Source organism: Callospermophilus lateralis, chromosome 5, assembly GCF_048772815.1.
Source record: "Callospermophilus lateralis isolate mCalLat2 chromosome 5, mCalLat2.hap1, whole genome shotgun sequence".
Lineage (NCBI taxonomy): Eukaryota > Metazoa > Chordata > Mammalia > Rodentia > Sciuridae > Callospermophilus > Callospermophilus lateralis.
Window position 1 is genome coordinate 158217438 of NC_135309.1, and position 15860 is coordinate 158233297.

Consider the following 15860-nt stretch of genomic DNA (forward strand, 5'->3'; position numbering starts at 1 on the left):
ACCAGATGGACTTACGGATACTGAGCCCAGCTTTAAGCAGATACATTCACAAGGTCACTGGAGTCTACCCCGGGCTGGCCTCCTGCTGCCAGGAGACCCTAGAGAAGGTGTGTATGCTTCTGCAGGTTTGCCCACCCACAGAGCACAGCAAGTGAAGTGCGAGGGGCAGGGGGACGCTGCACCACTGATGCTTTCTCCTTGCCAGGAGTTGGGAAGAAATGTCCTCCCAACACAGTGAGTGACACTTTGACCAGCAACTACTGGGACATCCAGGGGAGGCTCTGGGCTGATACCAGAGCCCAGGCCAGCCCCATTCCGAGTGGGAGAAGGGAGTGATCCCAGGTGTGGTTCTAATGGGGAGAGGTAAGGAAGGTGGTGTGGCAGTGGGATCACCGCGTCAACTCAGGGACCCATGCAAAGCAGGGGCAATCCTAATGCTGTAGCCTGTGCTGAGGGCTGGCCGTGATGCGCCCTCTGTGCTGCTGTTTATCCATCTGAAAAGTGTGGTTGTTCTCAGGATTTGTGGACTCTTCCAGAAGCGTCGTGGTCCTTGTCAGTGGTTAGCAGAAGGCTCAGGATGATATTCTGATTAGTGACAGCTCCATCCCCTTCCTGGACTCATTTCCAAAGGATGACAAATAAACACAAATACCCACCCGGCCAGGTCTCCAGAGCCAGACTGCAGGGGTTCAAGTGTCATCCGCTCCCCAGACCGTGGCCTAGTGTCAAGTCCTCACTATGACTGCCTCGGTATCCTTGTCTAGTCCCTCTTACCTTATGAAGACCACCTGGCCTGGCAGGAGTAAGTCCCGCAGGGAAGCACTAGCACCTGTCCAGGGTTTGTCAATAAACAAATATATGGCAGGAATTTGGGTCCTGGAGTTTCTGGGACTTTGCCTTTGATGTGACCAAACAGTGGCTATAAGTAGGCAAGATATTGATCCCGAGCATTAATATGGAAAACAAGTCTACGTTCCTCTTTCTCTTTCCACTTCCCCTCTGAAAACCAGAGCTGAGCTTAACATGCAAATTTAACCAAAAATATTGAGTTGTTTCCATGCTTAGTCAAAGGACGGGGACCTTCTAAATCCTCCCATTTACGACTTTCTCTGCAGAGCCTGAATTCTAAGTTAAGTCTTTAAGATTTCATATGGCAGTGCTATGGTAGATTTTTCTCTCTGACCCTTCGAATTTACAATCCTTTCTAAATTAAAAAAAAAGAATATGAAGGGTCTGTCAGGCATTCTTTGCAAAACACTTCCAGTTTATTATTTCTAAAGGATGACAAATAAACACAAATACCAGGGGATTTAGAAGAAAAGGTCTTGACCCACTGTCAGCTAAAGTGGTGAGTGGGGGAGAGGCCCACTGGAGTGATGGAAGCCCGCAGCCACCGCAGGCGATGGCCACATTCTTCCAGAATTTGAAAGGCAAAACACACAGCCCTTAAGGATCCCTTGTTGTCCCTTCTGGCTGAATGGATTGATTCAGCTGGCAGGATCACAAGTGTCATATCTGGTAAAGAGTCTTGTTTCAATACCTAGATGGTTTTTTGCTCAAATAGAAATCCCAGGGAAGCCCCACTCACTGCTCTGACTTTGTCTCGGGGAGGTTTAGGAGACTGGTCTTCCTGCGTCTGAAGCTGCCTCCGCATCACTGCCGCTTCTCCGTGGCTGGTGGAGGGCAGCGGTCACTGCTGGGCTCTCTGACTGTCTTTGTTTTCTCCCTTGGCTTTGCAGGAACAGCATTGCAGCCTCGGCTGTGTGCGTCTTCAACCTCAGCGCCATCTCCCAGGCCTTCAACGGGCCCTTCAAGTACCAGGAGAACTCCCGCTCGGCCTGGCTGCCGTATCCCAACCCCAACCCCAACTTCCAGGTAATTCCAGGGGCAGAGGGCCACTCTGGGCATGTCCCGTGAAGAACACAGAAACCTCGTGCAGACAGGCTGGGGCAACGTCATCCTTGGTGCACACACAGGGCGGCTGCAATCTCGCTGTCCCTTCAAGGACAGTCCCACGCTCGGCTTTGCTAATGCCAATGAGCCTTTGTCAACGGTGGCGCCTGGGCCCAAAAAAGGGCCTTTTGTCAGCTGAGAGGCCTGATGCTGAACTGAAAAAGGCCAGCATCCTGTAGGGTGTTAGGAGCCTGGGCTCCAATTAGTGCTAACGATGGTGGACTCTGTGTCCCCGAATCTCTGATCCCTGATGAATGGCGTCTGATGAATAGGGCCCAGGGCACAGAGTGATGGAGACACACAAACAGAGCTCTAATTGGCAAATATGGCGAGATTTCCTGTTGGGGAGGGCAGAACAAGCTTGTGGCAGCTGGGAGGAGAGAAGCAGAGCTGAAGGTCATTCATCTTTCAGTCACAACATTACAGGATGTCCAGCTGCAAGGGCTTTGTCAGTCCGGCCATCTCCCAGTGTTGAGAAGAAGCTGAGACCCAAAGAGATGAGGTGATTTATGAGGTTTGCTCAGTCAGCAGGTCTGTTCGTTTGCTTGGGCTGCTGTAATAAAATACACAGATCGGGGGCTTGAAAAGGAGCCTTTAATTTTCTCCTAGTTCTGGAGGCTAGCAGTCCAAGATTCAGTGGAGACAGGGTGACTGTCTGGTGAGGGCTGGTTTCCCTTTCTTGTGAGTGTCCATCTTCTCGTTGGTCCCCCTATGAAGGGAGAGACATATTTGGCTTCTCTTTCTTTTTTATAAGGCCACTGTTTCACCAGGTTAGAGGTCCTCCCTCATGACCTCATTGAACGTAATTCACTTCCTTCAAGGTCCTGCCCCACAGATAGAAAAGCCCAGAGGCTTAGTTCCTACTTGCAGGATTCCCTTGAAGACTTCTTTACTGCCAATGGCTCTCCTGTGATCATCATCACTGTCACTGTGCGTCTCAGTTGTAGCACCACCAAGTTCTGCCCGCTGTGCTGGCTCCTCCAGGGACCTCAGGTTGCATGCTGGCAGCTGTGCCAGGCTGAGTGAGACTCCTCCACACAAAGGGCAGGAGGTCCTGGAGCCCGGGCCAGATGACCTAGCACGACCACTGCTGATTTGGAATCCCAACCGTTCTCAGTTGCAAAGTCTCAGCCTATTCCAATTAAATGACCGTAACATCACTAATAAAACAAACCTTTTGGCTCCTTAGAAAACTAGGATGATGAAAACGTTCAATCATTTTAGACTTTACTTGTATTTTGCAAGAATCACTCGATTATAATTATTTTGAGTTTTTGTGTCTGTGTTGTTTTTTTAAACTTTTGAAAGAGTATAGAATTGGAAATAAGATGACTGATTTACATGTCATCTTTACCTTTTACTGCTTTCCTTGAACAAATTATTTAGCATCTTCTTTTTTATATTGTCACCAAGAAAATTGGAAAGGAGGGATACAAATGCATAGGAATATTTTAGGAATAAACTTCAGTAATATCAATTAATGTAAGTTATTTACTGTAAAATGTATTTGTAAAGGTGACTCTTAGGGACAATCTATTTGCTGCCTTCTGGCCTCATATGTTGGGTAAATATATACTTCATTATTCCTTTTCTACAGAAGAGAAAATACACCATTCTTTTGTAAAATCCTGAAGGTTGAAAATTAACAAAGATAATAATTTTTGTAACCCTGTACCACCTCCAGGCAATGGATAACTTTCAGCCTTTCATTTGGATATATTTGTAGCACACCACAGGTGCCCTCATTTCCTCAGGCCACCCGTGCCTGGTTTTATAGTGCTAGTGTCACGGGTGGCAGGCTTGCTCTCATTCACAGGAAGGGAGTTGGCCCTGCAGTGAATAGAGCATGCAGAGAGGTGTAGGCATTTCAGGAAGGAAACCTGCTTAGCTGCGCTTGTCTTCTTTGGGTAGAACTTAAAACTTCCATGGAGGGTCTGGGGCTATATAGCTCAGTGGTTGAGAACTCACCTAGCCTTGGACATGGGTTCAATTCCCAGCACAGCAAAAAAATAAAGAATAAAAACTAAGTAAATGAAACTTGCAGGGAACAGAAGTTACAGATTATGATGACTCTCTGTGTAACCCCTAGCACCAGTAAGTGCTTTGTTCTTGTTACTGTATCTGAGAGCTACCCTGGCATAGGCACCCTGACACCATCCACAAAGCCCTCTGGACTTCCATAGAGGGAGGAATTAGTTTTACACTAAGGCTCACTCCACCAGCTATATATAAAAGTCCTAATGTTTGCAGTAACCAACAGGGTGAAGTGGGTAGATTTTTTATACTTGTTTTTCTGCTGACATTTGGAATTTTATGTAGCACTTATATAACAAAAGTAGCCAATTAGCATAGCAGGTTGAGGAAGAGAAATGGTTTGCGAGGGCCAGTATATAATATTTCAAAATTTAGTATAGAACTCTCAATTGGAAACATTAATAAAACAACAAAAGCTATTGATTATCTTTCTCGGTTGCAATCTAGAGGCTACCCTTGGTGTTCTTTAACTGTCTGCCTCATTTGAGGATACAGTCCCAAGGTCATCCAAATTTAAAGTCTCCATGTGAAAATAATCAGTCACTAAAACAACACTGTGCAAACCCAGTGGTATAGTAAAAAAAAAGGGTAGAAGGGTCCAGAATCTTCCACACAGTTTTGATCACCACCAATTGGAAATGATACAACTAACATGGATAGATCAGCCCTTGAAAGTGGAAAGATGAGGAGACTTCTTAAGAGAACAAATGTAAAATTCAGTTGCATCCTTTGGGACCACTTAAGGTACCATGCAGGCTGGCAGTGGGCTGGGAGGGAGCAAGCAGCCAGTGGATGAAGGTACAGTGGAAATTCAGTGGTCAGGATGAGGCTGGTGACTGTGGGGCTGACCACCAAGTGCTGGTGGGCTAGGACTGGGATTCAAGAGTTGTCCTTGAAAAATAAAAATACACAGAATTGCAAATATTAGTTATTGTTTTAAAAATTGGCAGGGTTACTTGTTTGAAGAGGTAGGTGTTGGCATGGTGGCTGTTGTGGATTTCAAGTCACATGAGGGCAAAAGCTGTGTTTTTTTCTATTCCTATTGTTTTATTCTTGCATGGTATACTCCGGGCATCGCCCAAGGTCCAACAGACACTGGGGAGACCACCGTATAAGGCATAGCTAGAGAATTTATAGCCCTTAGAAAGCTCAGTAGTTTGTTTGTGATCCAATAAATATATACGTTTGAGTAGTTTTCAAAATATTGGAAACAGAATCCTGGGGTGTGATATTTATCATAGGCTGGTAGAATAAGCCAAGAAGTAGTTGAGAATGTTTCAGAAGCAATTCTTGACAGAGCAGGCAGATGACTTAATTGAGATATGGGTCTCAAGAATAAAGAAGAGTTCCAGCGACCCTGCCAGGCAGCCCCAGGCCTCATTACTCTCATGAGTCTCCCCCTCTCCAGGGTCCTCCAGGGCAGTTTTAGTTTATGCCTTCTGAGTTTTAGGATACCAGTTTTTAAAAACACCATAAACACCAAGCAGTCACTATGTGCAGACCTCACAGGGCTGCAGGTAGCTACCTGTGCCTGAAGTTTTGCCATCAGTTTGAGAAAGAGGTGTCCTAAGAGCTAGAACCCATGTGCATGGGCCTCTGACCAAGCCCCTGGAAACCCTCCATAGTTTAACCCCAGCTAATAGCAATGTCCCTGTTTCACGTGTCGTTATTCAATCCTGTCGTGATACGGAATCTCCAGCGCAGCCTCTCTCCATCCTCCAGAAGCAGCTACTTGTGTATCCATGTGCTGACTCCTTGTCCCTTCATTTATCCACTTCCCTCTAGCCATGACAGCTCCATGGGCCATGGGACTGCTGTCCCCCTCGAGGACACTTAGCATTGGTGGAAGTCACCAATGACCCCCAGGCCAGGCACATTGTCCTGCTCTGTGGCATTTCCAAGGGTTTTCATGGACAGGTGTTTCTGCTGGTCATCTCAGTTGTTCTCACATCAGCCTTAGGAAGTGAGCAGAGTCCCTACTTTCCTGGTCACTTTACAGATAAAGCGTTAGAGGATGAGGGGAAGGGTCCACCCCGGGGCCACGTGTAGGGAGAGTGACAGCCCACTTGAAACACTGGGGTCATCCTTAGGAGCCTGGGCCCTCTCCTTGACTCCCACAGTCTCTTCCTGTGATACCCAGGTGCCCTGAAACCGTGTGGTATTAAATTAAGCATGGGAGTAGATGCCCAATATCCACTTACCTCTGAGATTGTCTGTGCAATTGGCCTATCATTTTATTGCACGTGAGGCATTTTATCAAATGCTACAAAAATACCATCTACTTTAAAAAAGCAATTCCATCTTGTTCTCTTGCACCTCTGACCTGTTATAAAGCCAGGCATTAGAAATGGTGTGTTATAAATGGTAGTTTCAGGCAGCATGGACCCCCAAATTCATTTCCATCAAACCTACTTATGTGAAGTTCTGCTGAGGATCATTCACTATTTGTTCCAGAATTTAAAGGTCGGTGGTGACTTTCTGATTCTGTGCTCTGGCTATGGGAATGCTGTGCTTCTTTTCCTTCCCCTCTTTGTACCCTGTCCCTGCCTGAAACTGTCACACGTAGCACATGCAGCCTCCCGCCCAGCACAGCTCTGAATTGAATTCTCCCAGATTCAGTTTCATAGTATTTCCCCTCTCTGTAAACCGATCCTTCCTTCCTCCTGCCTTTGTCTTTCTCCCTTCCCACTTTCTTTTCACTCCCCTTTCTCATCCCATTTATCCCCGATCTCCCCCTCCTATTGCAAATTTACTCTTTTATTTCTCAGATTCCTAGATTCAAACCAAAGTTTTTATTTCCTCTATCTGGGAATACAAGCACAAAACATCCAGACCAGCACAGTGTTTTCATAGCCCATGTGAAAGACAGTGCATTGCTTACAGACACAAGTGGCACAGTTGTCAAGGAACCAACGTTTGCTTATAAACCTACTGCTACAATAGAAAACTAATAAATCAACATCATGTTCCTGATTGTTGCATTTTCCACCTGGGTACCTGCTTTATCAGATAGTTATAATAGTATGTGTTAGCCAGGGAGCTTCCAAGAACTCAACAGCCGATGAGTGTCTGTGCATCTGGTGTTCATATTAAAGTTGGCGACAAATACCACTCTGTTTTGTAACTTAGGATCTCTCTGTCCATAATGGAGTTGAGAGAGTCTTCAAATATGATGAGTTCCGATCTGTACTGAGATGGATTCTAGGCACAAGGATGTCAGGGGAGATGGAGAAGCACACATCTTTGTGTGGTCAGTTCCGCACTGTGGCTGATTCAGGTTCCAAGTCAGCTGGGCTGGAGTGGCCACATCAGCTGTGTCCAGATGCTGGTTATGTAACGTGGACTGTCTTTCCTTGCAGTGTGGCACCGTGGACCAGGGACTGTATGTGAACCTGACGGAGAGAAACCTGCAGGATGCTCAGAAGTTCATTCTGATGCATGAGGTGGTGCAGCCAGTGACCACAGTGCCCACCTTCATGGAGGACAACAGCCGCTTCTCCCATGTGGTCGTCGATGTGGTGCAGGGCAGAGACACCCTCGTCCACATCCTCTACCTAGCCACAGGTAGGAGCTCTGTCCTCCTCTGAGCTGTTTTCTGTCATGTTCTAATCTGATGTTTTAAGCTCAAAATATTCAGCTGGACATGGTGGCAACTTAGCAAGCCCTGGTAGCTCAGTGGTATAGTGTCCGGGGCTGGATCCCCAGGACTTAAAAAAGTGGATATTCATTTCAGCTTGACATTTGGGGGTCTGTCTCCGTCGTCACCTGCTAACTAGCTTTATCTGTGCCTGAAGATAAAAACCAGCCTCATCCATCCATGATGCTCGCTTATCCTGGTTATGCCCCTGGGAGTCTTCATTTCACTCTCTTTTTGTCCTGTGTTAGTCATACTTCAATGGGCAAGAAAATGCCTCCTTTCTTAACTGTTGTTCCCCAACTATTCACTAGGCAGGACCCTTCTGGGCAAAGCCATTGTCAGTCGGATGGTTTAACTCAGCAGAACACTTTGTTGAAGACTATTGCTTGGTGAAATACTCTCCTGGGGTTGCTGTGGAGATTTCTGATGGTCTCAGAAGCAGTGCTCACAGCAGACTCTTCCTGTAGATGCCACATACAGGCATTCAAAGAGTATTTTTTTTTTAAATAAGTAGCACAATATTTTATAGCAAACGTAGGTGACAATGCTTATGAAATTCCAAAAATCTGCTAGTGCTGCTCAGATTTCTCAGTAACCAGAGCGCAGAGGGCATGCTTCATCCAAGTCCATTCTGCAGGACAGCTCCAGCCCAGCCCCAGGACCAGGTCTCAGCTCTGTCTTCATGCCCCCTAGATACAGCAACCTCATAGTGGGCTCTGCCCCGCCTCCGCCCCACTCTTTTCCCGTGTCCATATTAAGTGGCATTTTCCCACAAAGCACAATTACCTCTCTTCCTGTTGTTACCAGGACTATGTCTTATTTTGAGAGGATATCTCAGTTTCCAATTATATATTTATCAGCTGGTTTATTTTATTCATTAAATCACTGAAGTTTATTGAACTTTCACTTCTGTGGAGTTCACTGTCGTGCGAGGAGTGGAGTGTAAACAGACAGGCTCTGTCCTGCTCTCAGCTCGCCTTCTGAGGGGCAGTCAGGCAGCCATGGGGCAGTGGGTGAAGCACGTCACCAGTGAGGCACTGAGGAGCTGCTGTGGTGGCATTAGCAGAGTGGCGGTGAGAGCCCCAGAGGCCCCTGCCTGGCTCTCAGACCCTGCCTCGGCCCAGAGGTGGCATTTCAGTGAGTACTGGGGGGGAGCAGCCAGCCCTACAGCCAGGAGGAAACAGAGAACCCTGCCAATGCAGGGACTGTCAACTGTGGGCAGGGCCACTGAGGGGTCACGACAGAAGAGGACAGACGTGACCTCTGCCTGGCCCTGGGCGGTTGGATAGAGGCAACTGCTGCCTGTAGGGGCCACTTGAGGAAGGAGTGGGGAGGAAGGGGGAAGAGAAGAAGTCAGTTGAGACAGTTGCTAGGAACAGCTCTCTGCAGAAGTGGCTTGGTGATGGGGAGAGAATGAGGAGGTCTCTAGAGGAGATGGGAGGCCAAGGAGGGGACTTTTGATTATTTTTGTATTATGGAAAGGAAAAGGAATGAGTAGCGTACTGTTTATCTTGTTCACCAGGCTGCAGACAGGAATTGTATGTCTTTTTCTGCCATTTTAATTTTTAATGCCACACAGGCAGGGTGCCTAATGTGGTAGATTTCTGGTATGAATGACAGGACGTTTCCAAAAGTGTCCCTAGTTTTTTAGCACATATCCTCAGGTTAATGCCAGGGAGAGCAGGGTCACCTCCATGGATTCTGGAGGCAGTGGAGGTCTTCATCCATGGCTAGGCTGTGGTGGGGTGGGGCTGGGGCTGGGGTCAGGGTGTAGAATACCTGGGCTGGTCAGCCCAGAGCAGCCTGGGGTCTGCACTGTTCCCTGTCTGTGGGTGCAAATGCTGTTGCTGATTTGAAGTTAGCTCGGGTGGTTTCTGATGAGACGCTTTAATTCTGATGGGTGCCGGAGCTGGCCCTGGTTGCTGGTTGTAACAGAACACCGTGGTCAGGGTGGCTTCGACAGCAGAGTTGATTCTCAGTGTTCTGGAGGCCAGCCTGGTGGCTGCTGGGATGTTTCCTGGTCAGGACCTCTGGCTGGCTCGGCATGGCTGCTGCTTGTTGAGCCTCCCCAGGAGAACAGGGACCTTCTCTCTGTGCGTCTTCTCATAAGGGCACCGGTGCCATCATAAGGCCTCCTCCCTCGTCACCCAGTTCCTCCACGCACGACTTAAAAAAAGTGAAATGGAACCAATTGTCCCCATGTTACAGACACAGCATGCCACCGGTTTCATCTTGGGAATCCAGGTTGGGTGACAAATAAGTGTGTATTCTCCCACTTTGACTTTACATGAATGAATGCACCTCCTGGTAGCCATCTGGGGAGCGGGCTATCTTGTTTGTGAGCAGCATCTAAAGATCAAAGCGAGACAGAATGTCGCCACTGTCGTTCTCTGTGGCCCCCCAAGTCCTGCTGCCTTTCCCAGACACGTTCAGCTCCATGTCTCACTGATCCATGTTTCTTCCCTTGGCAACCCAGCCAGGCGAGACTGTGCTGAGAGTTCGAAAGTCATTTCTTTGAAAGTCTTCTCAGTTAGAGCAAATGCCGAGGGCAAATGCCGAGTCTAACTCCATCAGGGTATTTCTGACTGGATTCTCTAAGTGATGAGGCCAAGTGCAGACAGTTTCTGAGCTCCTCTGTAAGGACAGAATGAGAGCGGGGTTCACCAGTCTCTCCTTAGCTGGCTACAGAACACGTCTCCTGTGGCTCTTCTCCTACCTCTGAGACGGTCCTTCGCTGCCTCACTTATCTCCTGGCCTCCTGTATGGTCTTGGCTGGGTGGTCTCTGCCCATGGCCACAGCCAAGACTAGTTCATGCTTCCTCCCGGGGAGGAACATTCAGACTCACATAGTTCCTACTCTCCTCCTCTGGTATCACAGAGCACTTTTATTTTCATATAGTTCATGTAACACTTTCATTTTCATTGAACCTCAGTTCTAGTGTGTCTAAATTACTTAATTTTAATTTATTTTTAATCGAGTAATCATTATTAAGTTAATGATTCAATTAACCTTCAACTGACTATAACCTTGAAATGTCCTGTCCTTAGATTGTGACAATGATTGCACAACTCAGAATGCGCTGCAGATCAATGGGTGGATTTTTTCGTATGCATATTTTACCTCAATAAAGATAGTTTAAAGGAATGTGATCCATCCTTGTGACTTACTGAATCATTTATTATAAAATATTTATCTTAATTAGAGGATTGCTCATAAATTTTACATTAAAACACTGAGCACAGGGGCATATGCCTGTAAACCATACAATTGGGAGACCAAGTCAAGAGGGTCACAATTCAGGAATAATGGGCAACTTAATAACACCCATCTCAAAAAATAAAAAGGGCTGGGGGCATAGCTCAGTGGAAGAGCTCTGGCATGCATAAGGCCCTGGGTTCCATCCCTAGCGCAGGAAAAAGAAAGAAGGAAATGAGGAAGGAAGGAAGGAAGAAATATAAGAAGGGAAGAAAGCAGGGGTGTGCACACACACACACACACACACACACGCACACAGACGCACACACTTTTCAGTGTTTTTCTTTCTGAACTTGTGAAATTCACATCGAAAATTAGCAAATAATAGATGGTGCAAAAGGGAACGGTCCACACAGGCACACTGCCTTTACCTGATTGATCTGAACTGGAGCCTGCACTGAGTTTATCACCTGTGTGTCCTTCTTGTCCCCCACCCCAAGGTGGATTGCACCCTGCAGCGAAGTATTTATAAAAGTTTCAGAAAATACAGTAGAACGAAGAGAGCCTGAGCAGTCTCTTTCAGGCTGCAGAAAAGTAAATCAAACAGAATAGTTGAAAGTAGGAACAAAAGTACATTTGCTACAAATTTACTTTGCCTTAATAAAAGTAGAGAATATTAATAAAATAAGTAACATTGAAATGATGAACAATGAAAATGAGAATAAAAGAGGTTCTCCCAGAGACAAAGTAAAGAGCAAAATAAGTCTATTCTATTGCAAAGGTAATGATGACATTTGAAGCTTTATGTGAACAGAAGCAAAGCTAAAGATTAATTAGTAACAGTAAATGTTTGCAATGGCTGCAGGGACAAATGTAGAGATAAGATAGAGTCTAGATACAAAGGACCCAGGAAGACAAGGCAACAGTATAGCCACTGATATCTTTGAACCAGAGAACTCCATGGTAAATTGTCCCTGAAAACATCAGTAAGAAAAATTCCTGAAGAAAAAAATGGAAGACATGAATCTGAAGATATCAAAACACTCCACATTTGAGCAATATTGATTAAGAATAAAGAAACACTACCTGGGCATTGTGGCGCATGCCTGTAATCCCAGCAGCCCAGGAGGCTGAGGCAGGAGGATCACAAGTTCAAAGCCAGACCCAGACAACTTAGCAAGGCCCTAAACAACTTAGTGAGACTTTGTCTTAAAATAAAAATAATAATAATAATAAAAAGCCTGGGGATGTGGTGCAGTTGTTAAGTGTCTGTGATTTTAATCCCTGGTGCCTAAATAAAAAATAAATAAATAGATAAATACTAGACATAGCCAGGTTAAATTTTTAAATTTCAAAGGTAAATAAAGAAAGCACTACAGGGAAAAATAACAACAAATGGATAAAAGTCTGGTGTTCTCAGAATACTCTGCAGCTGCCTGAGTCTGTGAATAAGGCCCCCCAAAATCTGAGAAAAATAAAATGTGATTCAAAATTATTAAGCTCACCGAAGAATTTAAAAAAAAGACAGACATTACGCAAAAAGAAAATCTCAATCAATAGGCTTCTAACGATCTCTTTTCTAAACATGAAATAGTACTAATTACTGGCTAAATTGAGTCCAACAAATTTGGAGAAGATTTGAGAAACAAAGGAAAAAAAAAAAACATTTAACACCAGATTTCAAGCAGAGCTATATATTGAAAAGCAGAGAGAAATCAAGCAGGATTTATGAGTTTTATTCTGGGTTATCTTTCCTTCAAAAATAAACATACATCAAAACTTTAGGGACACAACACCCGTGATTCCTACTTTAAAAACAGAAATCCAAAAAAAAAAAAGGGAATCAGAACCAAAACCTCAGGAAAGAAGATGTCATGGGTGGACAGAGAACCAAGGATCAGGAAGAACTGGGGTGTTGTGTGGAACGGGATGGCAAGATAGGGTTTGGGGTGCAGCAACCCAGAGGAGAGCTTCCTGGACTCGCCAGAGACCCTCTCGACTTCACTCATCCGGGACCCTCGCCCATTTGCTGTGTCTCAGCTGCTTCCCGGGTAGAACCATGGGATTCCTCTAACCAATGCTGACCAGCTGGTGGCCGGGAGGCTTTGGCCCCTCCGCCATGTCTGGACTTGAATGCACATCCACACTGCCGGGCATGGAGTTTGGCTTCTCAAACAGGTGCTACAGGATGGGCAGGTAACCCAGAATTCCAGGGGAGGGTGCGCTTCCTGTAGGGTGAGCTTCAAGCATGGAGAGGCAAGGTCTGAGGAGGAGCCTTCTGATGCCTCCTGTCCCCTTTTCCTTCCAACGCACTGTCCCAGGCAAGGTTCCTGGTGTCGATGAGAGGCGTGTCCGTGGCTCTTCACAAAGAGCATCCCCGTGGTCACCTGTCTTGACCCTCCTCCGTTGCCCTGCAAAGGGCAGCTCCCATGATGTGCCAGCACCTGCTCCTTGCATCACGCTCAACTTCCTAGGCAGTGACAATAAGGGATCCCACTATGACTAGAATTCACTCAACCTGTAGAGTGTGTGGCTGCCAGTGTAGACAGAGGTAGCTATTACATGCCTTATAGTCTTATTAAGAAATGCGGATTTTAATCCAAGCAGCACCATCATCATCCTAACTGATGACGTTGCAAAGAGTAGAAATGACATGAAATGTTAAATGTTTTCAAGGGTTGCTGGCTGCAATTCTGGATAGTGCATTGAAGTAAAAAGCAAGTCCTGAAATAGAGTAAAATTGTGGTACAATTTCTATTCTGCCAATACTATTTTCTTGAACATTAGCAGATTATATAAATATTAGCAAGTTTTGTTTATGTCTTTTCATGAATTGAGTAATGAAGTCTGTCCTGTGGTCAAGGCTGTTTCAATCATAAACAAGGTTCAGGAGGAGGCAGACCTGGCAAGCTTGACTAGCAGATGGTCCCTGGAGTTGTGACCATGATAGGCATTCTTAACTAGGGCAGTATCATCCCCAGGAGGCAAAAATAAGGCTAGGGGGCAAAAAAGTCTTTTGTGTAAATTGCAGACCCAAGCACCACACAAATACCCAGCACTAACTGTAGTATATGGTTTCATAGGTGAGACCAGAGTAGAAACTGAACCACAGGGAGTCAGCAGATGGGGTTAAGAAGAAAGTGGGGTGTGTCAGTGGGGTGCAGAGGGGATCATGAGAAAAACAGGACACCAAATAGGTTAGAAAAGCAAGGAGAGAAGAGATTCTCAATGTGACATCTGGATCCACTGTGCTTGTTCCTTCTCAAGAAGCCCCAAGAGAAGATGGAATTCCACCTTTACGGAAGCTGGCTTTTGGGAATGCTGCCCTGGACTATTTTCAGTAGAGATTCCAACCCATGAATCTGTCTTTCAGAATTAAAATTGAACTTGATTTAAAATTTAAAACTGCAGATGAACATTAGCTCACTGAGAGGGGGCAAGAGAGAGGGGTCCCTGGATGGCTGAGGTCCAGAGGGGCACGAGGAGTTGGGGTCATCGGAACCTTAGGGAAGAGAGAGGAGAAGCCCCCAACCAGACAGGGCCCCCACTCTCCTGGGCCCTTCGCTTGACTTTGCTGTGAGCTCCATGGAGGGTCCCTTGCCCACTCTCCCTCTCTGTCCTTCCAAATATCTTTTAAATATAAAGCATGACATTTGTGTTACTATTTGCTCCTAATCATTATTAAACACAGGGACATGGTGTGACTTCCAAAAGAAGTTGAGGTTTACAAGCCAACAAACATCCTTCCATATAAGTTGGAAATGTCCTCTGGATTTTCCCCTGAGACGGACAGTCACTTCCAGGGGCTGACAAGAGAGGTGTCACTACCCTTGTGTGAAGGGAGCATGGCACCTGAACACCTTCACGTCAGTCTTCCGCCTCCAGGGCTGGGGGGGAATGGGTGGCTGTTGCTTTAACCCTGCTGTGTGCTCTGATTACAGCAGCCCTAGGACTTTTCCTCTTTGCAGCTGATTTTACAGCCCAATTGCAAGTGTACCTAGCTTTCTCCTGTCCCCCAGCATTGCCCAGTGTCCTGAGCACAAGAACAAAATTAGTTCTTTACGATTAGTTTATGTCAGGCCCAATTAAAATGAAAAGTCTGCTGTTGAAAACAATGTAAGATATGCCAAACCGCTTAAAATGCTGTACCATCAGCCGATCGTTTCATTTGATTAAATGTGGGCACAGTTCTTGCATTTTAATGAGTATTGTTTTTAAACATGTTTCCTGATTAATTTCAGTAGCTTAAGCTTGGTTTCCTAGCCACAAAATAATATGAAGTTATAACTTCTGAATTAGTAAGTTTCCTAATCTATTCTAAATGGGATTCAGTTGCCCAACTCCCATCTTTCTGGAGTAACTGATTTTACAGTTTTCTTCCTGGTCTGCTTTCTCCCTCTCTGTCTCTCTCTGCTTGGGATCCATGTGAGGTGGTCAGCCATCCTCTTTCACCTTCCACATGATCAATATTGATTAAAATCACCCCAGGCAGTAAAGATTATGGTCTTTGAATAACAACAACATACAAAACCTTACCTCTTTTCATGCAGATTCTGCCTGACACAGATGTTTCTCTAACTCCTTTAGGCTTAATGGAGCTGTTGGAGTTTAAGCTCAAACCGGCTCTCCTTTGTTTGTATGAAAATTTGGAGGTTGACAGAGGTTTCAGTAGCATTCATCCAGTACTGCAGGTCTGTTTTGCAAGTCTAAATTTCTGCTTCTGCAGAGCAACATTCAAACATCTTTCTCTATGGAAACATCAGGAGGCAGGTCAATGGGGAGTTTGGGTTATTGGCATGCATAACTTAGGAACCTGCTTAAGAAATTTTAGCAGATATCTTTATCCTGGATAATTCCCTTGAGAGAAGACCCAGCTAACTACTAATTTGGTGAGGAATCTACAAGTGTTATTACAAAAAGCATTGTCTAGTTGATCTGGAGGACATGGGTCTCTGTAGGTAATAGAGACCTCCCACTAACTGGTTCTCACCCATTCATCCACACCATCCATGGGGGTCAGCACATTATGCAATTACTTAT

At 45.7% G+C, this 15860-nt stretch overlaps 1 protein-coding gene across 3 annotated transcripts in view; it reads left to right on the forward strand.

The window, feature by feature from the left end:
* Sema5a (semaphorin 5A) overlaps positions 1-15860 on the forward strand; it is a 452724-nt gene that overhangs the window by 315144 nt on the left and 121720 nt on the right. For all 3 annotated transcript variants that reach the window (XM_076857478.2, XM_076857480.2, XM_076857479.2), the window contains 2 exons: positions 1740-1875; positions 7347-7551. In XM_076857478.2, the coding sequence (XP_076713593.1) occupies positions 1740-1875; positions 7347-7551 (341 nt within the window). The remainder of the gene's footprint in view (positions 1-1739; positions 1876-7346; positions 7552-15860) is intronic.